The 26,027-nt window shown below is 35.7% G+C and overlaps 2 protein-coding genes across 3 annotated transcripts in view; both read left to right on the forward strand.

The window, feature by feature from the left end:
* The window catches only part of LOC116304847 (transient receptor potential cation channel subfamily M member-like 2), a 48,451-nt gene that overhangs the window by 10,655 nt on the left and 11,769 nt on the right, over positions 1-26,027 (forward strand). For both annotated transcript variants that reach the window (XM_089038347.1, XM_089038349.1), the window contains exons 15-22: positions 151-383; positions 1,183-1,378; positions 2,035-2,167; positions 2,263-2,391; positions 3,953-4,201; positions 5,009-5,189; positions 5,920-6,052; positions 6,620-6,810. In XM_089038347.1, the coding sequence (XP_088894473.1) occupies positions 151-383; positions 1,183-1,378; positions 2,035-2,167; positions 2,263-2,391; positions 3,953-4,201; positions 5,009-5,189; positions 5,920-6,052; positions 6,620-6,810 (1,445 nt within the window). The remainder of the gene's footprint in view (positions 1-150; positions 384-1,182; positions 1,379-2,034; positions 2,168-2,262; positions 2,392-3,952; positions 4,202-5,008; positions 5,190-5,919; positions 6,053-6,619; positions 6,811-26,027) is intronic.
* On the forward strand, positions 18,865-21,240 carry LOC148906254 (pinopsin-like). The gene has a single exon (XM_089038359.1). The coding sequence runs from the start codon at positions 19,243-19,245 to the stop codon at positions 20,401-20,403; it is 1,161 nt and encodes a 386-aa protein (XP_088894485.1). The 5' UTR covers positions 18,865-19,242; the 3' UTR covers positions 20,404-21,240.

Consider the following 26,027-nt stretch of genomic DNA (forward strand, 5'->3'; position numbering starts at 1 on the left):
TTGGAGATACAAAATTTATCTTCTCGTGTTGAAAATCTCTCACTCGTTCGCTGCGCTCACTTGTGAGAGATCTTTTCAACACTCGAAGATAAATTTCGTATCTCCGCGCGCCCATGTAATATCCTCTATATCTCTCTCTCTTTTTTGTAGAGAATTTTACGACATCGCACTTGGTCTACTGGACGAGTGTTATCGTCTACACGAAGACGCGACTCAAAAGCTACTCACCTATCATCTTGGATACTGGGGAGGTCAAACGTGCTTGTCATTGGCTGTTGCTATGCAACACGAAGAGTTCGTTGCACATTCGTGTTGTCAGTCAATAATGACCGAGATTTGGATGGGTGCAATGAGAGCCGGGAAGTGGTCAACTTTGAAGGCATGTATCCTATTGGCTAATTTTTTTTTTTTTAATAATTCTTAAAATAGGAAAGGGAATTATACGATACTGTGGGCACTTAGAGTGACTAAATTCCTCGTAATAGATGACACTGACCAATCAGAGTCAAAGACTCGACCAGACATCGTTTCAGGGCTGAATCTGTAAATTATCCGTGCTCTGATCTACAGAGGTCGTTTCAGGGCCCGATTTTGTAGTGTTGGTTTTGCAATAACCTAGATCAGCCCAGAGATCGTTTAAGGGTTTGATCTGTTAGTTAGCCATACCCTGACTTAGATCAGCCCAGAGGTTGTTTCAGGTTTCAATGTGTGAGTTAGCCGTGCCCTGACTTAGATCAGCCCAGAGATCGTTTAAGGGTTCAATCTGTTAGTTAGCCGTGCCCTGTCATAGATCAGCCCAGAGGTTGTTTCAGGGTTCAATGTGTGAGTTAGCCGTGCCCTGACTTAGATCAGCCCAGAGATCGTTTCAGGGTTCAATCTGTTAGTTAGCCATGCCCTGTCATAGATCAGCCCAGAGGTTGTTTAAGGGTTCAATCTGTTAGTTAGCCATGCCCTGTCATAGATCAGCCCAGAGGTTGTTTCAGGGTTCAATCTGTTAGTTAGCCATGCCCTGTCATAGATCAGCCCAGAGGTTGTTTCAGGGTTCAATCTGTTAGTTAGCCATGCCCTGTCATAGATCAGCCCAGAGGTTGTTTCAGGATTAATAAATTTTAAATTTTGGGTTTTAAAAAATATTAAAAAATATATATACCATAAGTTGTCTCCGCATATGATTTCAGACAGTCCTTGGCATTCTTGTACCTCCCTTTATATTCACTCTGGAATTTAAGTCCAGAAAAAAAATGTCTTCAATGCCGGTCACCTATGAGGAATTTGAAGCGGAGAGAATGGATACTAGAAACCAGGCCTCGCAACAAGTGAACTATATGAACCACAGCTACGAGAACGGAGCTGATGTTGAGCCTACGGTACAGATAAGGTAAATCTCCTGCCCTTTCACATGCTTTCTTCTTCTTGAAAGTGATATATATTTGAGATGTAATTATACTTGAGTATCATTAATTTAAAGAGTTAGTCCACGGTTTCTAGTTGAGTTGGCTAATTTGCGACTCGAAGTTGACTTGAAGTTATGAAAGGCCCATTGGCCCTCTTCTTCAGTCGTTTGAGTGATACAAGGCTCGTAATTTACCTATTACGCATGAGCTAGTAAAGGGTTGATTCCAAGTTCTTAAGTAAGGCAGTGTAGAGTGACTTAAACGGATTAGTATTCCATTCATCCCGGGCAGGGTAGTGATGCTATAAGCTGGTTCGTGACAACGTTAGCGCATTTTTAGCGTATGTCACCAATTTAGGGGCGGATCCACAACGGAAAAAGTGGTGGTCACCTCTCTTTTCCTTGAATTCCCGGTAAAACCTTTGCAATGGTCACCCCCCTCCCCCCCTCTTCTACAACTCCTGGATCCGCCCCTGCTAATTGCTTATACTCAGCAGTCGAACATGACTTGCATGACCTCACTTGTGTTAACAGGGTATATAACATTGACACAATAACCTTTAAACAATTGTTGCCTCAACTTGAAACAATTTTTTGAATACAATAGAGTGTAGCTTTATTTTCCTTTTGTTGTCATTTAGTGGGAGGCAAGATAGCGATCGCATCAGCCTGTCAGACAACCACATCATTAAAGAGTCTCCTTCCCAGATCAGTTGTGTTAAAAAACTCTACGAATTCCATCGAGCACCTGTCACAAAATTCTGGGCAAATCTGGTATTTCTTCGATAAGAACATTTTACTTGAGCTATTTGTGTGTTTTTAGTTTTTATTTTTTATTTTTTATTGAATAACTTGATTTCTTCTTCTAGATTGTCTATCTCATGTTTTTGATGTTATTTGCTCATCTTGTGCTACTAAAGCTAGAACCCTTTCCCAAACCACTTGAGTGGCTTTTGATAGTCTTCGTGGTAACGTTGTTACTGGAAGAGATACGTCAGGTATGTCTATTGATTAATTTCCATTTAGCCTGCGAAGCACGCGCAAAGGAAGGGAAGGGAAGGGGAGCGTTACGCAGGCTATTTTCACCCCTAAAGCAGCCATGAAACGAGTACGCGCGGAATGTTATGATGACTTTCTGGGTGTGATTCCTAGGTGAGAAGCATTATGAATGCCCCCGGGTCGGCAGTTGCCTATTTAAGCGAGAAAATCCAAGGTTTCGACCTCATTTGCTCAGGTTCGCTGTACCAGTCAGTGCTAGACGGATATTTTCCTTGGTTTTTCCGTACGAACGTCACCGCAGCTTCCCTATACAACATTGCCGTCCAGTACCAACAGTCGTCGAGGTAATTATTTGATTGTTTCACGTCATGTTTACGTGCTTCGCTCGATTCTTGGCATCGTTTTAAGATTTATTTGGCCGTGCATGTGTGTTTGGTCGTAGTTCAGTCTAGCCCCATTTTTGGTTTCGGAGTTCATGTTCACTTTGCCATGGATTCTAGTTTTTCGTTGTATTTGATATTTTCATGTCCGGGGTCCCGACACGTGTGTTTGCATGGTTTAGTTTCCCTAGTAGTTCAGTCAAGCTTTGTGTTTACTGTTTAGCCTGTTTAGCCCAAATTTTTATATTTTCACGTAGTCAACGGTTTAATCGTTTGTTATGGCTGTACCGTAATTATTACGGTTATTAGTTGTTATGTATTTATTAAACCTGCACGTTAGTAGATTCGGCTTAGTTCGATTTTAAGGGTTATGTATAACATGTTATGTATTACATGCTTCGTTGGTCTGGTCGTGTTTCGACCGTGTTTCGCGGTAGTTCGGTCGTGTGGCGACCCTGAGCTCGGTCAAATTTATTGTTCGGTCGTGTGTCGACCATAATGCCAATTGAACCGTGATCGGGTCGGTGTCGACCCAGTTTCGTATTCTGGTCGTGCGACGACCGTTTCCGTTTAACCTATTCAGGAGGGTGATCTACTGCCTTGCTGGACCAGAAGGGCAATCTTAATCAACCCCCCTATAACCTGTCTTCGGACGGTTCCTGGTCCGGCTCGGTTAGTGGGTGCATTTCCCTCGTTCAATTTTCACAAGTATCAATTGTTTACATCTGCGTTTGTTTATGGAGTTATGCGTTCTGACCCTCTACGGCCCCCATGCGAAATGGGATGCGACTGGGAGGGAAAGCCCACTAGCTGGGCCGGACGGATCCCTTCATTAGAACTGGTTTTATGGGAACTGGGGAGTTTTTGAGTTTTGGTAGAATGTATCAATTCAGCCTCGGCAAAACTCGTGCTCCCAAAACTTAACCGCGTGTATGAGGTGAATGGCTGCTTTGGCGGTGAAAATGATATACTATTTCTATTGCATTATGAGGACGGGTTAGGGCTGTAAAAGTCAGATGATGATCCAAAAATAAATATCCTGAAGCGCTTACTGCCATTGTGGCTGTGATTTATTTAATCTCAGGTATCTTATTACTTTACTATCAAACGCACTAAGAGGTACTAACTTACTATCTCATGGTCCTTTTAATATTTTGTGCCTTTGCTGTGATATATTTAGGTTGTTCAATCATTACCTTGTACCCTTTTCAAGAAGATCAAGGAATGGGCTTCCAATAACTGGAATATCTGTGATTTTTTCGGAATCGTCCTGTTTTTTGTTGCTGTTGTCTTACGGTTCAATCCCAAGACTCTTGCAATCGGCCACATTGTTTACAGCCTTGATATTATGCTGTGGATTATACGGCTATTGGATATTTTCTGTGTCAACAAGGATTTGGGCCCATACGTTGTTATGATTGGTCGAATGGTAAGTCTTATGATATAATAGCGTAATCTATCGAAAAAACACACAAACAAAAACAACCGTATGCTGTTTAGAGGGGACTTAACTCTTAATAAAGAATAATTATCGTCTTCGTTGGTTACTTGATTAAACTCTCAAAGAAATGCAGAAATTCTTCTCTTTTGAATTCTCTATTGTACAGGATCTGCCTCCAATATTCATGTGTCCGTTTCAAAGTGTCTGTATTGTTTAAGTTGCGCATTCTTTGCTTTACCATTGGTATTTGTGAATATTTGGACACTGAAAAGAGGCCAACCCTCTATAAACTAGCCTGTAATCAAGGAACACAGCGGTATTTGACTATATTAGATTTATTCAACGTTGAACCTCTATGGTTTTGATGGTGGGGTTATGTACTTTGATAAACGCATGGATATTCTATACAGAGTCAAGCCACTAACCTTCTAACATTGGGAAGTGATATGACTTGCAAAAACCAATTGACCAGTTTCGAATTCCAAATTACCGCTTTGTTTCTTGATTACAGACTCATTTACACAGGGTTAGCCTCGAGTTAATGCAGAATATTCACATGCTCCAGTCAAGGTCCGTCGAGTTTCGAAGTGCTTGTATTATTGAAGTTGTGCATTCTTTACTTTACCGTTGGTATTTGTGAATATTTAAACACTGATACGAGGCTAACTTGCAAATGAGTCTGTAATCAAGAAACAGAGCGGTAATTTGGAATTCGAAACTGGTCTATTAGATCGGCAATTGATGTTTCTTATACGCGGTTAGGAGAATTTTACATTTCCCCCCCTATTCTTTCAGACAGTAGACATGTTGTCATTCCTTCTCATCATGCTTGTGTTCTTGTTGGCGTATGGTATTGCGCAACAAGCAATTCTCTTTCCTAACGAAGACCCTTCATGGGAACTCATCTCCAAGATCCTCTTCCGTCCGTATTTCCAAGTTTATGGTGAACTATTCATTGAAGAAGTAGATTATTCAAGTAAGTAATGGAAATAGGATATATTCCAAAGTCAGTAGGAAATATATGCATGCAAATATATACCATAAACAGTGGCGGATCTAAGAGTGGGTTTTGGGGGTTGCAACTCCCTCCCCCCCCGATGAGAGCCATCGTCATTTATTATAATTTCTTTTTCCATGACAACACCAACAGCATCGCGAGTTTTATTAAAACAGGGGTGCCGAACAGATTTCTCTCGCTTTCTTTTTTCTATAACCCTTGTGTGGGACCTGAAACAACCATGCTCGCCTGCAGTAAATAATCATTATCATAAGACCTACTTCAGTTTGGGAACCCTGTGCTACTTTCCCGCCAAACAAGTACCTCAATCAATGCTACAACCCCCCCTTTGAAAAAGGATCCGCCCCTGATAAAACACGTAAAGTATCGACCTCTGTTAACCAACAAAGGATTGATAATGAGAATGACATGTACATTTGACTTGAGTTTGGAAAACTTTACGCCTATTATTTCCAATATGGCGGCTATTTCGTTCCCTAAAACAGCCCCAAAATGCATTGCAATGCCAACTCGATCCAGTTTTTTTCCTCAACCTCGGAATGGCTTCCGTCTATTCAATGTAATCATGAACTAACTTTTGCATTTTAAATAAATTGTTTGGTGTTGCTCCACACCTCGAGATATCTACATTTAGGAATCATATGGGAAACTGGTGAAGACTTTTGGCTCTATTTTAATTTTTTTGCAGAAAACCCAGAGCAAACACCCTTCAATACGCCAAGTTACGATGCTTATGGAGGTCGCCTTGTTACCTTTATCATGGCTTTCTATCTGCTTGTGGCCAACATACTTCTACTTAACCTGCTGATTGCTATATTCAAGTAAGGATCTTACATTATTGACGTGTTTAAAATAATAAAAACCTAAAAGCTACTGAAGAAGATGCTTGATCAGGGATCGAAACGTCTCATTGTAAAACTTCATTCAAAAAATATAAACACAAATAAATGAATAAATAAACACAACCCCTGACTGCGATTTCAAGGTAAAAACTACGACACAAAAGGCTTTTGGGTAATCATCTAGAGAGATAATTGAAGCATAGAACATGTTTTTTTGAATATTAAAAGTAGTCTTTTGAACTGTGCAATGTGGTTTCAACAATCGTCTTTCTCCAACAGTATATCACTGCTATTGCTGCAAAAGTATATCCATGTCACAATAGCATTCGGTATTAGCTTCTATATTCCATCATTTTCATTTACGAGTCTGCAAGTGATTTGTCATGTACCGTTCCAAGTTCCAGCATACAAGTTCCGGATTCATGGAATGTTTAGGGTCTAGACATCCATTCTGAATTGTAATATACTGAACATAGCCCTTTTTAAACCGCTGATTCTTGTGGTTGAAAATCGTAGTCAATTCTTTGGCCACATTGTACCTTTCAGCAACACGTTCTCAATGGTACAAGCAAATGCGAACCAAATATGGAAGTTCCAGCGGTATCAGCTGGTTATGGAGTATGCGCAAAGACCACTTCTTGTCCCTCCATTCATCGTCCTGGGTCACTTGTATAGACTTCTTAAGACCTGTTGGAGGCGAAGCACTAATGGAAGGAAAAAAGTCGATAGAAAGTTAAGTACGTATTTTTTAAATAATTAATAATGATTATTATTATTATATAGTCACCGTGATGGCTAGGCACTCTCTGATAGGCTTAAAACTTCGCTTATCAGAGTACGGCGCGCAAAAAGCTTATCATTTCGTTATTCAAATTTCGTTTTTTACAGCTGCTGCTTTCTATTCTTTTTTTTTTTTTTTTTTAATTCTTTCATCAATTTGTAACTTCCTGCGTGCTATATTTCTGGTAGAATGAAACGTCAATTAATCTGTTTTCTTTGTAAAGCCGTAAAGCATATTTTTAATCATAATATAAAAACAAACAATAACGTACCACGCTTGATCTGCTGCTGCGCGCTGAAAGCGTACAAGATGCTTTACCGTTCATCCACTATAAAGTACATGCAAGAATACGAGACTTTAACGTCACGGTTACGGTACTCCCGCATAACAGTTTTCTAATGTTTCATTGAGTAAGCTCATTAATATTGGTATTAATTAAAAGCAATAGAATCTTCGGTTAGTGTTTGGATACAACTACAACAACTTATGAAAAAGCTATGCACAGCATGCAAACATTACAATTTTTAAATTATTACAGGAATGTGAGGCAAAAGAGTTATTCTGATTAAGTCGTAAGGTAATTGTTATCTTGGGCAGTCTTAAAACTAAATTGGTTGAAGTCTGCGCATGCTCTGAATCCGTATGCAAATTAGTCAATACATAAGTAAATTTGACTTTCAAACATGAATTGGACTTCAAAAAATGCAAAAAACTTAGTGTCCATGCTTGAAACTCATGGCTGAAGGCTAGTCAATCATTCTACAATAATACATGGATATTTTTTGACAAAAAGACAAAGAGATACATTGATTTGTCATATTTTGTAGTTTCGGTGCTCTTAAAAAAACTCATAAAGTCGAACAAAAAAATATCTACAAAAATCAATTTTTTCATGTGTTACTGATATAAACTTTTTCTGAAATGTTGATATAACCTAGATTTTTAGGGGTTTTTTCGAATGAGCTATTAGAAATAGAGTCCTGTGAAAATTTGAGGGTTTTGCCCTGTTGAAGCTCAAAACGCGTATGGTTCTTCAATAAAATCTTGTAGATTTTTCAGCGGTTTTTAAGCGCGCGCACATCGTGGGCTTAAATCGAACGTTCAAAAGTAGGCAGTCATCTAAAGGTTATTTCACTTCAGAACACTTGTCGTAAGATACACTGCAAAATGTAACACTTTCTTGAATTTAAGTCATCTCATTTGCATATTGATATTTCAAATATTTATATCTCTGGAAAGAGAGGTCCACATACAAAAATACTGCAACCATGCTACTACACTGTTCACATATAAGTGATTTTGAAAATATTTTTTCCCCTTGAAATACACTTTAAAATAAATGCGTGCGTACAAGGGTATCTTAAATCGTTTTAAAAGAGTGTCCTGAAGAGCGGCGGGGGTCTTTATCCCTTTTCTCAGCCCAATTTGATCAAATTTCATAGTCACAGCCTATGTTTTTCTCTAACCTCAATTCCATTTCCTTTTAGTTGATTGCTGTTTTGTTTGTGAATCCCATTCCCATTGCACAAAATCCTATTTTCCCTAAACTCCCATTTTACCCCTTCTGGAACCTCTTAAAATTGTTTTCTTTTGTCTGCTTTCTTAATGGTTTGCCACATTTTCATTTCAATCGTTCTAAGGGCGTAATTAAAGATGTATCTAGATGCTCCATTACCTAATCGTCAATTAAGGTTGCTTCAAGTAGTAGTTGTTCATCACGTTTGTGTTTCAAAGTAGTAATACGTCGTTAAAATGACTAACCGGTAATTCATTTCTCCTCAAAGGGAGATCGTTTTTGAGTTGCGCTGGTGTTTCTAATGAAACAGTAATGATAAAAGGTTAAAATTTACACCGTGAAAAGATGAAAAAACTTACTTATATTTTGTTACTTATTGTATTGTATTGTATATTTGACAAGGATGAATTGACTGACTGGCGACCTGATTAATGACTGTTTATCGACGAAACGAATACATGAGAAAAAAAGAGAATGAAAAAATTGATTGAGAGAAAGCATGGTTACGTGAGATGGTCTACGATAAACACGAAATAACTAACATCTCCTCTCTTATCTCCATTGGCCCAAATCCAGGATTACATTCCATAAAAATGAATTAAAAACAGTGTAGTTTAACGTGTGTTATCTTTCCATGCCTTTTCAAAGACTGATCCTTCCCCTATCGAGATTGCCTTTACGACCTATATATCAGATAAAGAAACTTCAATATAGTATTTAATTATATGATTCTATTATATTGCTCGTTGCTTGATATCCCTCAGTTATCTGTACTTCATCATTGGACATCACTTTTAAGCTATCAATTTCACAACGTAATTTCGGAATAATTTGAATTTACGCAGTAGTATAGTAAGATGTTTTCTCGTTGTATTTTGCACGTCAAAAGCCTGATATAGCTCAGTTGCCTGTATTTCGCTGTGTGCGTGTTTTCATCTTTATCGCTTAAGGACGTCAATAAAAGATTATACGAAACTTACTATACGTAAATTATTAATAGTTATCGGCTTTTCTATGTGTATTTCTTTGTGCATTACACGTGAGCAATAGCTCAGTTATCTGCACTTCACTGTACGTGTTTTCAATCCATTGCTAAGAACATCACTGAGTCTTTACGTAGACCGCTAACGTACTACGTAAACCATCAATGTTTTTTGTGTATATGTTCAACGTAAACTACGTGAGCAATAGCTCAGTTATCTGCACTTCACTTTATATCTACAATAAGGGCCACCTGAAAAGGATCTATTTAGATTACGGCTGTGACCCTAAATGTGAATAAAATTATTATATACTTCTAGATGCCCAGACTCCTAAGGTAGTTGGGCGGAAACAGTAGCCAACTACCAAACAAACTGAAATTGTTATTATTAAATTATTATCATTATTATTATTATTATTATTATTATTATCATCATCATATTATTATTATCATAAATTATTATAATAAAATTATTATTATTATTATTATATTATTATTATTATCATATTATTATTATTATGAATTATTATTATAAAATTATTATTATTATTATTATATTATTATTATTATTATTATAAGTTATTATTATAAAAGTATTATTATTATTATTATTATTATCATCATCATATTATTATTATCATAAATTATTATAATAAAATTATTATTATTATTATATTATTATTATTATTATTATATTATTATTATTATTATTATCATCATATTATTATTATAAATTATTATTCTAAAATTATTATTATTATTATTATTATCATCATATTATTATTATAAATTATTATTCTAAAATTATTATTATTATTATTATCATATTATTATTATTATAAATTATTATTATAAAATTATTATTATTATTATTATAATTCAGCTATAGCTGAACCATAGCTCAGTACACCTCTACGTCTTTACGTAAACAATGTTATTATGTAAACTTTATATAGCCATTCATATTTTCTTGTTTTCAATTTAACATTACGTGATATGGTCCAGCTATCTGCACTTCACTGTATGTTTGTCAATTAATTACTAAGTCCCTCACTAAGTCTTTACGTTACAAATCTTACTACGTGAATTATAAATAACTATCCATATTTTCTTGCGTATTTTCAACGTTCAGTGTTTGGAATTTGTCAGGTATTCGTTCTTTACTGTACATGTTTTCCCATCCATTGCTAAGGATATTACTATTAAAGCCTTTACGTTAAAAACAATCTTACTACGTGAATTAGTATTTGTGTTTCCTTGTGCATTTGTCTTATCTCGTAACACGCAATTTGCTTCTTTTTTTCTGTGCTGGGTTGCAGGTGTTTTTAATCTATTGACAAGGACAACATTCTACGTTAAAACTTCGCTATCTTGATTTTTAAATCCTTCCCAGTTTTACGTTAAACGATCTCCATATTTGATTGCATCGATAGCTTTACCCTTATTTCCCTGTGTCTGTTGTCTGCGAGGCAGACCCACGAGTTATCATCGTCCCCGTATCCTTCCTCGATTTTCCAAGGTTTTTCTTTTTTTACTTGTCTTTTTTTTCCTTTTCTTTTCTTCTTCAATCAAAAAAAAAAAAAAAAAAATGCACGCTCGAATGAAATATCCATTCTTACTGCACCCTAATATGTCTAATAAAACTGATATATACGAAGTCAGTTATTACATTATCTGAGTGATTGATGTATAGCTCACCCATTGAAATCTAAGGAGAAGATTGTTTCGAACCGATGAAAAAGTGAGTTTCATTGAAAACGAGTCCGCAACATGCTTATAAAACCCAAATAAACAAACTTAGTAAATACAAAAGATAGAAAATTGTATAATTGGCCTATTGAATTTGAAGGACAAGTTTAAACTATTAGTAGAAAAGGGGATTCATGTCAAAGACTACTCTCCCTTATCATGTGAAAACGAATACAACAGAGTAAACAGTTAAGTACATGCTTTCACATGCTTTCTAGCCATGACAATTTGTTTGAACTATATTAAAATTCAAAAACAAGTCTCTCTCACGCTTGAGATGAAATAGAAGTGATTTTCATATCAAATTCACTTAACCGCTTTTAAAAATCTCTCAGTAGAAGAAATATTACACCTTTTTCTATTATAAATTTCATGGAAAGAGATCTTATTTGCAATAGTGTTGATATTAAAGTTTTAATGGACAAGGAATATGATACGTACGTAGTCCCCTCCATATCAAAAAAGGAGCACCTTTACTTTAAGTGACGTCATATACGGCTAATGTTTTGTCTTTCCTGCCTTCCTTCATGGCTTCCTGTCTTTACTGCGTTCTATTCTCCCCATTTCGTCATGTTTTGTATAACTAGATTTAGTTCCTGCTTCACTTCTTGAAATTTGTGTGTGATGTTACGTCTACTGGAGTGGTGCCGGCTCCTAACTCTACAAGGGCGGATCCAGCCAAAATTTTAGGGGGGGGGGGGGGGGGGCTAATTGAGTTTCTTCCGCCAACACAACGGAAAACGATTTAAAAAAAGAATCTGATTCTTCAGTTTTGTTTTGTTTTGTTTTTCTGCTGAAGGGGGGAGAGGGGGGGTTTTAACCCCTCTTTGCCACCCCCCCTAGATCCGCCCTTGCTCTATCTCTATGTGACGTCACAATGGTTATTTTTGGAATACCACAAAGCACTACAGCCGTACCCAGTTACGCCCCCCCCCCCCCTCAAATTTTCAGTGGAAGTTACTTAAAAGCGTGCGTAACCAATTGCCTTCCATTAATTAAAATTATCTGCTTGCTTTGTTGGTGTCGTGTAACGGCTTCTGTAGATGCCATTGAGTTTAGAGCGTTTTCCTGTTCTTGCCATTGGACTCAGTGTTCGGTACTAATTGCAGTTAATATGTTTGTGCGTTACGGGGTTAATTCATTAACACCATGTATGATCTCTCTAACGTATAACAAAAATATTTGTTACTTCTTGCATACATAAAGGACACATATTGAACTTGCAAATCGTAATCAGAGGGCCCTGATAGTGTTAAATAGGAGCTGGGATTCGCCTTTTATTGGGCTTGGAAAATGGGAAATTATTCACTGTGAATGGGATTGAGATCTGAGCAAAACTTAAGCTGAGACTATGAGATTTGGTAAAAATGGGAGCTGGAAAATGGGATTACCTACAGGATATAGTTATTTCTTCGAGTTGTATCCATATTCATGTGTCTTCTCATATACAGCCGTTAAACAAAGAAATGATACTCAAGGTAATGACACGTGGTCTACAATTTGAAAACATTGAACCACTACACGACGAATTATGTCTATTCTGAATCTCGGTCACCAAAATAGCTTCCTTGCAACCTAAACGCCAAAGGAAGTCCAGATTGTCATCTTGTTAAACGAATATCATCCTAGTATTGCCAAGTATTCAAGCTGGCAAAACCGCTTATAATCGGTAAAAGGGATTATTTTGTATGAAAATCGAAACTTGAAATGGGTTTCCAATTATAACGATTATTAATTTTATTTTAATGAGCCCCCCCCCCCCCCCCCCCCCAAAAAAAAAGAAATTGAGAAAATAATTTTCTGGTAGTCATAAACACGTTTTCTTTCTTCTTTTGGTCATTCCCTTTTTTTCTATATATATATTTCTCTTGTGAAGAGGTTTTTGGTCAGAATTATTATATCCAACTGACTGTGAAATCACAGTCCTTTTTTCCGCTATGTCATTTCTACATTGAATACATCAAAATCATTGCCTAAGCTCCTTCATTTGAGGGGGATTTCTCTTGCAAAACCACTTGTTTTTCTTAACAAAAAATCTAATCTTACTTTGAACCGGACGTTTTCTAACCATATATTTTCATTTTTCATATATATTTACTTGTATATCGATTCTTGAAAGACAACTTTTAAAAATAATTTTTTTGAGAACAGCCTTTCAGACCAACATAACAAAAAAAAAAGAGAACTGATATGGGAGTATTTTGTTTCAATTTAGTTTTCCCCCATATTGGGAATTGTACTAATTGAACTGTTTATTACTTACCTTACAATTACATGGAATGTTCATGTCGCGACACGTTTAATTTCCCCATTTAATAGAATGAGTTAAATTAAATGAGAATGAGAAATTAAAGTGTCGCCACAATTTCATATAAAAAAGTACCTTAGCTTTTTATAGGTTATATTTCTCACGTTCATACTGTACAATTGCCCCTAAGAGAACTTCCTTGCTCATCTTTAGATAAATTTATACTATAATAGATTTAGACTTGACTCGTATTTCATTTTTTTATTTAATTTTAGATTAGCTACTTGATTTCCAATACCTCGTTTAATGAACTTCCTATTTTTGAAGTCGAAATGTTCATATATCTTGATCCAGTTTTCAGGGTTTTTGCTTTCAGATTTCAATTAGAATGTAGAACAGACGGAAGAATAAATTACGATCGAACGTACAATGAGTTTTACGGAGAAAAGCCAGAGGACGTGTGGACAAGAGTCACCTGTAGCTCAGTAGTAGTGCATCGATCCGACTAGAATAAGGAAGACCAAGGGTTCAGGATTTTTCCCTAGTTCTTTTACTTTCTTTTTTGAAGGGCTGAATAGATTTATCTTCTATCAATACCAGAGAAAACTTGCTCTACACCTTGACAAAACATGCTCTTATCATATTTCCCTTACATTCACCAGCTAATGCCCCTATCTTGTAGTTATATATTTTGCGATGCTAGACAATTTGTCGGCTGTTCTGATGTTATGACTTACTTAGCCTTTTCCTAAAGATAAGGAACCGATTTGGAATATTAAAAAAAAAGTATTATGGTCGAGTTACCAAACGCCAGGAAAATATTTAAAAGGTAAACGTTTGCAAACGATACTACTGAGTCCAATATTTTTCTTAAAATATATCATGATTGGTGGGTGGGTGGTATAGATGATACTGACAGGGATATCGTTGTGCCACAGGGACCTGAATTCATTTACCCCGAATTCAGTTACTCCCTAAAAGAGCCTGCCTTATGGGAAATGCGAAAATACCGAATACCCTATGTGCATAATTTCGGTACAGCTCGGAACATTACACGACAAACTGTTTGAATGCGAAAAAAACCCGTTCCAACAAAATTCAAAAGTAATTACATTATCTAAAAGACTTCAACGGTCTAGATAGCGTTAACCTATCGAAGACTGATACCCTGTCTAAGACCAAAATTCCGGTGAAAACCACACCGTATCGAGCGAAACATCCTCCCTTTGCATTTTATCGGCTAGAAGAACCAAAATATCATTGAATGACAGTTCCGACAGATTTCAAGATCTTTAATGTGTGGTTCAAGATTTCGAGGAGTTCATATTTGTCTCTTGATGATAGAAAAGCCCTCTGGCTGTAAAGCCTGATATCAATTTGAGTGCTACAGGCAAAATATGAAAAAAATCAACTTTAACGCTTTGATTTTCACGACATTTTTAGACATAACAAAATCAAATTCCTTCTCAATCCTACAGCGAAACAATATTTTTGTCTTGATCAGTGATATTTTGGTGGGGTTGTTTGTTTTGAGCCCTTTTTTGTATTTTTTTTTTTTTTTTTTTTTTGTTTGCATGCCTTTGTTACTTTGTTACTGCTTTATTTTTTGCTTTTCTTTCTTTTTTTAATACGTTTATGTAATATAAAACATAGTATTGCAATATATTATTTTTTGGTGAGGTCCTCAGAATCCGTACGTCGCAATAATCGAAACGACATTTTCAGTCTGATAAGAACTAGCATCGACCATAAAATTCCCAAAGAGCTAAACAAAAATTGGAGACGGATTCAGATGTCACTTCTCGGGTCACAGATTCTATTCCTGGACTTGGCAGTCACATGTTAGTAAGGCTTGTTATGGCCCTCTCTTATTTCAATGGTGTTTTCTCGTGGTTCCTCACTCCACAAAAACCTTACTTGCTAAATTCCAATTCGATCTATGATCATGAGTTAGCCGTGCCCTGACTTGGATCAGCACAGATAGATTTAAAAGTCTGAATAATTTTTTTTGAAACTTAATAAAAAAGGTTGACGTCTTTAAAGCAGATTTAAACCATAAAGTTGAGAGTGATGGAAATGTAGGTAAAGTAACCCAAATGATAATAGTTAGGTTATAAATAGGGCAAACATAATTAAGGCAAATTGAATAAAATAAAATAAATATAAAAACAAAATGAAATATAAACTGAAATCGACTTCCAAGAAAAAACTTAATAGCAATGGATAGAAAGGTTTCAAGATAACAATTTTGAAATAACAAAATCATTACAGAGTATAAAACTATCAAGGCTCAAGGTTTTTTATTTCCACTTACAACAATATAAAATAATACATGAAAAAACATAAGGGTAAATTATTATGGTGGTAGAGTGCAGGAATATATACAAACCAAAGGGTTAATGAAGACGCTTCCTACACCCTAGTATTATTAGGAAAAAATATGGTAGAAAGTATATAATGTTATTTAGAATCTAACGAAATATATAAAGGAATATAACTGATTCGCCATATTAAATATATGCCTATTAGTGTGTATTATATTGTTCAGGCTTTCCCTAAAATAATATATAACTTATTTTATATAATTCAGTTCTATTCATGATTTCATTCCAACTTTATGTTATGTTGCTGAATAATTCCTCTTTAATTGAAAGTCATTACGTTTTGGGATATAATTTAGTTGCGTTGTTTTAGTCCTAAGTTGATTTTACGTATTGCATAAAGAAAATAAAGCCAGCGAAAGAAGGTTTCGTTAACAATCCCTCAGAAGGCAAAAGTCACAATATATTTTTTACCCTTAGTTTTTTTCTTTTCTTGTCTTTTGTTTCGTTTCGTTTCGCTTCGCTTCTTTTTGTTTTGTTTTGTTTCGTTTCGTTTCCTTTCGTTTTGTTTCTTTTTGTTTCGTTTTGTTTCGTTTTGTTTCGTTTTGTTTTGTTTTGCTTTTATATCAGCTGTAATTGTAAGTCTATTAATTGCAAACAATAAATGTCAAATGTCAAATTTAGAAGTTAATTTTAACAGAGGGAGGAATAATGAGCCAACAAGCAACTCTACCTACATATATATGGCAGCAGGTCAAGATCAAACACATGCATGACCACATGCACCACTCCAGCTTTTTTCACTCAATTTTGGAATACCGCTATATCCAGCAATAAATCTAAAGTTGAAAATAAAGCTCTAGACAATACGTGCCAGATATTTTGTATTTATAAGTAGCAAACTGCCAATGCGCTTCCAAAATTTTAAGAACAACTCGATGACCATATTTTGTCAAAAAATCGTTAATCTGGGATAATCTTTTACTCACGTAACCACATAAAACGCAAATCGTTTTTTCTTTTTCCAGAGATTTACGTCCATTTCAAAAAAAGGTTGTTGTAGCAAAAGGAGATATGGGCGATAGGCGATAGTTTATTCTAAGACGGCAAGGAAACTAAGTATAGATAATCGAGGCCTTTAAAATGGTCTTGTCGACTACAAACAAATTTGAAAATCTTGACACTAACCTCTATATTTTGACGAGGATAAGAAACATTCTAAACACGAGTCATTCAAGTTATTCTTGCGATCTCGGAATGGCCCTATCTCCTATCGCTTATCGCTTATTGCCTTTCGCTTTTGTATGGTTACCACCATTTCTTTTATATCGAGCGCTAGAACAAAACAAGACCAGCAAAAGATTTGGGATAATCAAATTGTCTATCGTTTCATTATAAGCAATGCTACTAAGTGTGATTAACTGATCTTCATAAGATTTATGTCTATTTATTTGCACGATGGTATGTATTCAAACCAAGGTTCTGGCAAGCATATTGCACGCCATTATCTTAAAAAAGGCTTAACTAGCCGTTCGTCTAAAAAAGTTGGAGATCAAAAACAAATTCAAAATTTATTAGGATGTATAAGTAGACTATTCCATAGGGAAGCCAACTTCTGCTATAAAAATATTGGAGTAGATAATTTGAATGAATATGATTGTGAGTAGACCCCTGACACTTGCAGTCTTGGAGTCCAAGAAAAAGAGATTAGGAACGTTTCTCATATCTTAAAACACGGTGTTCTTAGCTTGAGGTTTAAGTGAATAGGTCTGCTGATAAAAGCAATACTAAGAGACGACTGATGACATTATGGAAAGCATACATGGTGTGCTGCTACTAACAGGAGTGTATCCAGGGGGGCTTGACTGAATTTTGCGAATGACATTAGAGAAGTTGAAAAAAAAAATTAAAATATATATGGCTGAAAGTGGGGCTACAGCCTCCCTTTGCCCCTCCCTGGATCCGCCGGCCCTGGCTAATGCTGCTAATAGTATATTATTCTACCTTATTCATTGTCATTAATGAGATGTGGATGCACACTCCGACCGGAAACGAAACCAGCACGAAGTGCTAAGGGTGTGCCAGGGTCGATATCAACCCGTCTCGAACAAGGTGGGTGGGTGTGGGTGGGTGGGCGCCACACATAGTTCGGCTATCTTGTTCAACCACGCCAAAGTAGGCGTCCTTTACTTAAATATCAGTTCCCAACCAATGAGCAACCCCTTCCAATCCCAGAGGGAACCGGAGAGTACGTGGGAATGCTATTAGTGATTATAATTGCGGCAGAATATTAATATCCAATGACTTTGCATAGTGCAAATACATATTTATATACGAAGTGATATTGTCTCAAAAATAGTGCTTTTTCTAACTTTTTGAGTACTTACAAACATCATTATCAAAAAACAACAATGGCTGACAAGAGCAACCAATTTCTGCTACGTAAAGTAAAGTGCGTAGAAAAAAATACCCGTGCCCCACCGACAGCAGGACAACACCTTCAAACATACACGAACTACCTGATTTAGTATGTTGTAAATGGTCGGAACGGTTTGTTGTGAACACAACAAGGTGGAAGAATATGAAGAAGCACAAATATAGGTACAGAATATGTGCCTGATCGTCAAATACTCTAGAGTAATCTACGTCAAATCTCACGAATGTGACGTTTGCCGAGATAAAATTAAACAATAGTCCCGCTCCAAACATCACCCAGCGACAGAAATATTGAAGTTAAAGCCCGTTCTATCTTCAAGCTCTTATCTTGGTTATGTACCTTACTTTATTTTTTGACCTTCAACAATTCGACAATACCGACTCAAGCTGAAACATTTTGACTTATAATTTTTCTATAGATTAAATTTTAGATAAAATCACCCTCTTATAAAAATGATGAATTTTCCTACATCTAAATCCCATAATCTGTTCTTATTCTGCCGTAAATGTGATCGTATTGAAAAAGTAGATTGAGTGACAAGGAATATTGCTTTTCTGAGAACTGTTAAAAAGTGACGGTATTAATATATATTTTCCCTTCAATTCGATCGTGAAAATTTGAACTTTGTCGAATATTTATTTGGACTACAGAGGCAAATGCCCACTTTAAAAGCTCTTTAGCATAATTGAAGATTCAATGTCTTTGCATCCGAAATTTCTTTCCGTCTTAATTCCGCCTGCCGAACAGTTATAATTAGTGCATCATTCAATCTTGATTGCTATTGGTCAACATTGGATGTTTTTCTGCCTTTTCTTCTTTTTCATTGGTGGGTTGATATACAGTTGCATTTATAAGGTTTTCTTGTTTTTCTTAGTATTCAGAAGAAGAGCCGTCGTTTGATGCACAACACTGACTCTCGCGGATTTCTATGGCTTTATTTCTTGAGTAATCGGCATCATAATACGAGTCATCCGTTCCAGGTGAAACTATCTCAAGAACGTCGTTATATCCACATCTGCAACATTTATAGGCAATTTCTTATTCAATACCAGAGCGTTTGGCTCTTACCTAGAGAAATTGCAGGGAAGGTTTGAAAAGTTGGACAGCAGCTGAGCAAAAAAGACTAACCAAGAGAATGATGAATAACTCAAGTTTAACTTTTAACGCAAGTTTTTACTTTTTTCCTGAGGTCCCAACAGATTCGCCGGTGAAATATTTTATTTCCAAGGTAGTTATATTATCTATCCTTATGGTAAGTGGATTGGTGTGCAATTGTTTAGTCATCGCAGTCATCGTCAAGAACAAGCACCTTCAAAGATCCATAAACTGTTTTATTCTGAGCATGGCCATATCGGATCTTTTTATTCCAATCGTTGCTATGCCGCCATTTTTTGGAACGATTGTAACAGGCTCCTATGAATGGCTTGGCGGAGTTGTGGGGAGTATCCTTTGTAAATTAGTTAACTTTTTAACTGATCTTACTCCATTGGTCTCGAACATGAGTCTGGTCTTCATGACTTGTGATCGCTTCATCGCCATTGTGTACCCAACAAAGTTCCACCTTCGCACGCCTACATGTAGGAAACGTCTTGTCATACTAAGTTGGCTGATTCCAACGATCTACTGCTGTAAAAACTTTTACTCTTACAAGATTATACCAGAGGGCAGTTTTGTGTTCTGTGGTGAACTTTGGTCGCCTGATTTCCTTCACAAAGATGCAAACACCAAATCTCTTATAATCTACACCGTAGCTTTTGTGTATACACCATTTATACTTCTTACCGCCATGTACAGTGCTATCATCTGTACCCTTCGCAAACAGCAAGTGATTCTTAAGAATAACATTGCATGTAGTTTGCAGCAGAATGTGCGGCAGAAACAGCGCCGAAGAGTCATCACTTTAGCCCTTGCTATTATCTTTGGCTTTATGATATGCTACGGACCAACGAACTATCTTTTTGTCATGCAGAGTTTGAAAGATTGGAATTACGACTCATCTCTGTCAACTGAGATAATGTTTTTCTCTTTTGCGCTTGGGTTCTCCAATGCCACCGTCAACCCGTTAATTTGCATGATTTTTCATAAAGACTTGAAGGCTTGCGTGACAAAAATTATCTGCTGTAAATTGAAGTGTTTTCGAAGTAATAAGACGTTCAATCTGAGACCCACTTTCGAACTGGACACTCTAGATTTCGACAAGGTGACCACTGTAACGACAAGCTCCGTTAAAAACCTGTCTCATCGAAGGAGAATGATTCCAAAACATCAGGTGGTTGATGGCTGGTTCCAACTTTGATACTAACTTTAAAATCCAGGGAGCCAAATCCAGAAATATCAGACCATTATTGGCCATTACAAAAATAGCCTTGAGACTAGGATTGAACACAAGGTCATCATCCTATGATGGTTGGAAATATGAACGGTACATTTTTGAACCCGAGAGAAGACTTGGCGCCTTCAGCAAGGACACTAATCAAATCTGCGTAGGTTGTTTGCTCTTTACTCAAATTTCATGTCCTTCACTCTCCATATCTTGTAGACCACTAAGATTGCGAGTATTTCTGGAAAATCGTTGGTCAAATATTTCTTCAATGGAGGTTGAACCAGTAAAGAAGACCTTCAAAAAAAGCAAATTATCGAATCGCAGCATTTAGAAGATCGATATTTTGCCATTAAAATACCTGATATCGTTTTAGTATAAATTTTATTGCAGAGACGTTAATTTATAGTTATAAATTAATGCAATGATATACCTACCCAATATCTAATAAAATGCAAAAGTATACTATAAATACTAAGAATACAATCCGCACTGTATAAATCCACTGATTCCTTTTTTCCCCATAACAATGTTTTCAAAGACGTGTTATGATTCATAAAGGACATTTTTTCTGAATGTTATGGGATAGTAAATAAGAGATATATTAGGAGCTTTCAAGCCCGAAAAAGTAAAAACGCATCAATGAATTGTAATAATATATTGAATTAGGGACTTTAGAATCAAGCCTTGTAAATATTTTCAATTTTCCACCTCGATTGCACTGACTGAAATTATTTTATTTTATTTTCTATTTCCTGCTTGTTTTAACATCGATAAAACCCAAACATCAAGTTAATGGGAATTCGAATACAATAGTTCCACAGAGATATATTATATTACATTTTATCGCTGATGTAAAGAACAACCGTATAAAACTTGTACTGTTTTTTTATATACAAGCCTTGTGACTTTGAAGAAATCATTGACATTATACTTGACTTATTTGTATCTGTGTTGAATTGAATTCGCTTGTCTTATTCTCACCATGATGTCTTTGTTCTTTTCCTTATCAATAGTAGCGTTAGCCTACCGCGCAGACGTTTTTAGTGCGAGCCGACACTAAAAATGTCTGCGCGGCAGGCTATAGTAGCGTCGAAATTTGTAAATCTCTCCTAAGTGCACAGCCTTTTACTGAATAAATTCAACACAGATGGTATCAATAGGCGTAATTTTTGGTCTGGTGTGTACTTTTTAAAGCTGAACGACAGGTCGGTTTTCAGTTACAAGTATGGCCGAACTGAGCATGGAGGCAATGTTTGTCGTCTCTTATTATATGGTAGACACAAGATTTATGAGATTTATTGATTCAATTGCTCATTGATGATTTATTCATTAATTATTATTTATTCTCCTCTTTATTTTTAAACTCTTCTTTCATCTTCATTTATTTAAAAAAAATGTAAAATGGTAGAAAACATAAAGTATTAATTAAAATTCACAATAAGAGAAGTAAGATCTTATTTTATGTCACAACACTAAAGACAAGTTTGCGGATGGAAAAATTCTGTCGCAAGTCAAAACTAAAAAAAAATTTGTTTTACTACCAGACATGATGTTAGAGAAAATGCAAATCAGAGTATCACCTAGAAAAAGACATCGAATTGTTTTCGAGATGACGCAATAAAAATAAAAAAAGATAAAGAAAAGCACAAATAAACGTGATGGAAACAAAAGTAACCATTTCACAAAAAGCAAATTACAATGCAACTTTTTAAAATTATCTTAGATGCGATGCTAGCTAATTGCATACATATACGGGACAATGCAAAAGAAATGGTACACATTTTATAGGTAAAAAGTATGATTTCTGTGATTTCTTGTGTTTCCCGGCTTAGACTCACATTCAAAATAGTTGGTCCATTCTTCCAAACTATATTCGCCGCAATGAATGTATAACTCCGAGATCGACCTTCAAAGCTAAGCAAACTGCAATTCAGAACGAAACACACGGAAAGTGGTGCCATAAGTTGACTGCTTCAGCTAATGTTTTGTTTTCAAGTGTTACAGGTATCGCTTGTTAGAAAGGGGAGTTAGGTTGGGCTCAATGCTTTTCATTCAAATGACCATGCACAAGTGATTTTTCAATGAACATGTCTTTGTTTGCCAGTATCACTCGAGGACATAAACGTCTTTAACTTTGGTCTTAAATGAAGTGAGTGCTTCATTTAAGACCGACCACCGTGCCACTTTTTTGAGTATTATTACATTGGTTTGCCGATAACGCTTAAGGACATTCACTTCTATTCAGCTTGAGCCTAAAATGTCTTGTTGTTTAAAACCGCATGTCGTCCAATACAGTATTTTTTTAAGGTGACTGCCTACTTTTGGAAATTGATTTAAGCTTTTTTTAAAACTTCGATTTTCCGAATTGAAATTTAATGCTGATTCCAAATCTGGAAAGAAAAATAGGGTGTCCCGAGCTCGTTTTCGAGATAATCAGCATTTAATGGAAGCCTACGCACGAGCTTTTGGAGTAAAAATTGCGCCACCAGAAGTGATTAGAAAAAAATTAAGAGGAATAAGATAATAGTTATTGGCAGACTATATGATTGCATGAATGAAGGCTAGTCAATCATTCTACAATAATACATGGATATTTTCGACAAAAATACAAAAAAATACATTGATTTGTCATATTTTGTAGTTTCGGTGCTCTTAAAAAATCTCATAAAATCGAACAAAAATCCCTACAAAAATCTATTTTTTCACGTGTTCCTGATTTAAACTTTTCCTAAAATGTTGATATAACCTAGATTTTTAGGAGTTTTTTCGAATGAGCTATCAAAAAATATAGAGTCCTGTGCAAAATTTGAGGGTTTTGCCCTGTTGAAGCTCAAAACGCGTATGGTTCTTCAATAAAATCTTGTAGATTTTTCAGCGGTTTTTGAGCGCGCGCTCATCGTGGGCTCAATTCGAACGTTCAAAAGTAGGCAGCCACCTTAAGGTGTTTTTTTTAAATCTTACGTAATACTCTTTTGCTTTAAGGTAAATCCCTGGGTAATGATGTAACTGACATGGATTGAAATGCGGAAATACCACGAGGCAGAAATTACTGAAAAGTCAAAGAAAACCAATAAAAGTCTCTTTTTAGTCTCAACTAGCGTGACGTCTGTGATGTTACATACTTCATGGAATCCTATCAACCATCTTTCGTATCTGTAGTTATTTTGTCCTATGACGGCCCACTTTACTTGGGTATCAAGAGCAATGCATTGCAACATATTTCAATCTGTTTTAAAGTTCTTCATTACTTTACGATCACGTAACCCAAATACGTCGAGTGTCAAACCTTAATGGGGAATAATAATACTAAAATCTCGTATCTGTAGAACCTTCTAATTATTTTGCGTACTTGATGAATTTACTTGACAGATCGTAAAAATCATTTTTGTAGAGTTTATTGGATAGAAATCTAACTTTAGAGAGGGATTAATTTTGATAGAGATTATGTCGTGAAGAAAAGTTAAAAGGTTTTAGAAGTCTGTTTGTTACTATCAGTTTTTTAATCAGAAAAAATAACATTTGATTGCGTGGATTTTGACTCACTTGTTTGCCCTCGCACTATAAAAACATGTAACTGCCAGAGCCATGAAATCACATCGAAAACGAGACTTTATTACATCGAGTTACGTTATTCAATCCTTTCCGAGACACAGAAAAGATTAGCTTTCTTTGAGCTCCTCACGTCTACTGAGTAGGATCTAAAAGGTGATATTTTTGATAATTATTGTAAAGATATATAAAAAAGCATCTATCAAATTTTGGCATGAAAAAGAAAAAAAAAATTATGCGTATAGATATAAAATCAATTATTTTTTTACTAAGGACCATGTAGATTAAATGTTCCATGCATCAAGCGTCTGGAACAAAAAACCAATTCTGATTAAATTTTGGTAAATGAAAAAAGCAAAGGAGGAAGAAAGATGGGAAGAGAGAAAGTAAAGAAAAAAGAAAGAAAGCAAAATTAAATGGAAGCAAAGAGGGACGGAAGGCAAGAAGGAAGATAGAAAGAGAGTGACAAAGTAAAAGACATAAAAGAGGAAGAAAAAAGGAAATGAGAGGAGAAAAGCAAAAAGAAAAGAAAAAAGAAAAGAAAAGAAAAGGAAAAAAAGAGCAAAAAACAAATAAAAAATAATAAAACAAACAAACAAATTAATATAAAAGGGAAAAATAAAGATGATTGGGAGAGAGAATGAAGATATAATGACAGATGTTTAGGCGAATGAAGAAAAAAGGAAGGAAGGAAGACGAATAAGGTTTTCCCTTTTCAATATTCGTGCATGTAATTTAAGTCAAACACAGACTTTAATAGTAAAGGAAGGTAATTGGAAGAAACGCGATTAAATATCCGAAACTTCTCGAACGTATTTCCTCTGTAGTGCTCTTTGATATTATTAATGAGAATAGTTATTGCCTATCAAATTTCTGCCATTATTTTGGTACATTCAGCTTTACTTACACTCAGAATAGTAAAACATTTCGTTTCAACACGACGCTCGGACAGTTCAATACAGTATCTTTCTTGATACAGTCAACTAGGAGCCATGAGAGTGAGCCTAGAGTGAACAGAGCGATATTTATTTTACCGTGATACTTCTTATCGATTCTTAAGCGGACGCCCTTTTCTTTATTTCGCTTAATAGAGGGTGTTCGCTAGATATAGATTTCGATTTCTAGTTAACTTTCATTTGTTCAATTATAAACATTGGCGAAGTAGCGAAGAAGGAACCTCACAACAATTTTGATTCAGATTCTATTGATGTTGTAATGGACCTGAACACTATACTAAGCCGTCATTATCGGTAAATTCGATAATTTGCTTTCCGCTTAAAGAATTATAGGAATTACAGAAGATTTGTATTGTTCTCGTCCGCTTAATAGAGGTTCGTTTTATAGTGAATGTTGGGTGCCTTCTTAACAAAGTGTCCGCTCAATAAGTGGTACTTTGAATTTAGCTCTAGGTGTGAATTTGGATCGATTATCTACATTGTATTGCAAGTCATCTTGCGGCTTCTGTATTGATTTTTATCAAATAATAGTAAATTGTAGGCTGCTTTGCAAGTTAAAGAGTGTAGCCAGTGAACAATGGAGCACCAAACACAAATTACACGAGCATGTCTTCTTTTCATTTAAATACATCATGTGAATACATAGATATGATATCAATTTGTCTAGTCCATGCCATATCTTCTAACTCATGAGGTACAATTTGCCGCTGCATACAACTATTTCAAAAAAGGTTGGCGAAGGTTTTGTAGCATGTTACACATACCAAGCCCGAAATGCGACTCCGTGGCCGATGTGAAAATAATTAGCAATAGCTCACAACGATATGGAATTTCACCAACGTTTGTCTGCACGCTTTTTCGGTATCAATTTTCTTGCGTGCTGATATATGTTTTTCCATATGGATATAATCTAATCCTGGGTAAACAGCATGTAACAAACTCTTCACCAACCTTTATTGAAATAGCTGTATATACAACACTTTCCAAAAATTCTGCAAATAAATTTTATATCAATTTATCGATATATCAGGTGCATTCTGGGTAATTTTCAACTCAAAAATCTAATTCTTGCAAACCGCGGTATATCATAAT

This window comes from Actinia tenebrosa, unplaced genomic scaffold, assembly GCF_029948245.1.
Source record: "Actinia tenebrosa isolate PJP-AT-01 unplaced genomic scaffold, QUT_ActTen_1.0 PGA_scaffold5__44_contigs__length_20552954, whole genome shotgun sequence".
Classification (NCBI taxonomy): Eukaryota; Metazoa; Cnidaria; class Anthozoa; order Actiniaria; family Actiniidae; genus Actinia; species Actinia tenebrosa.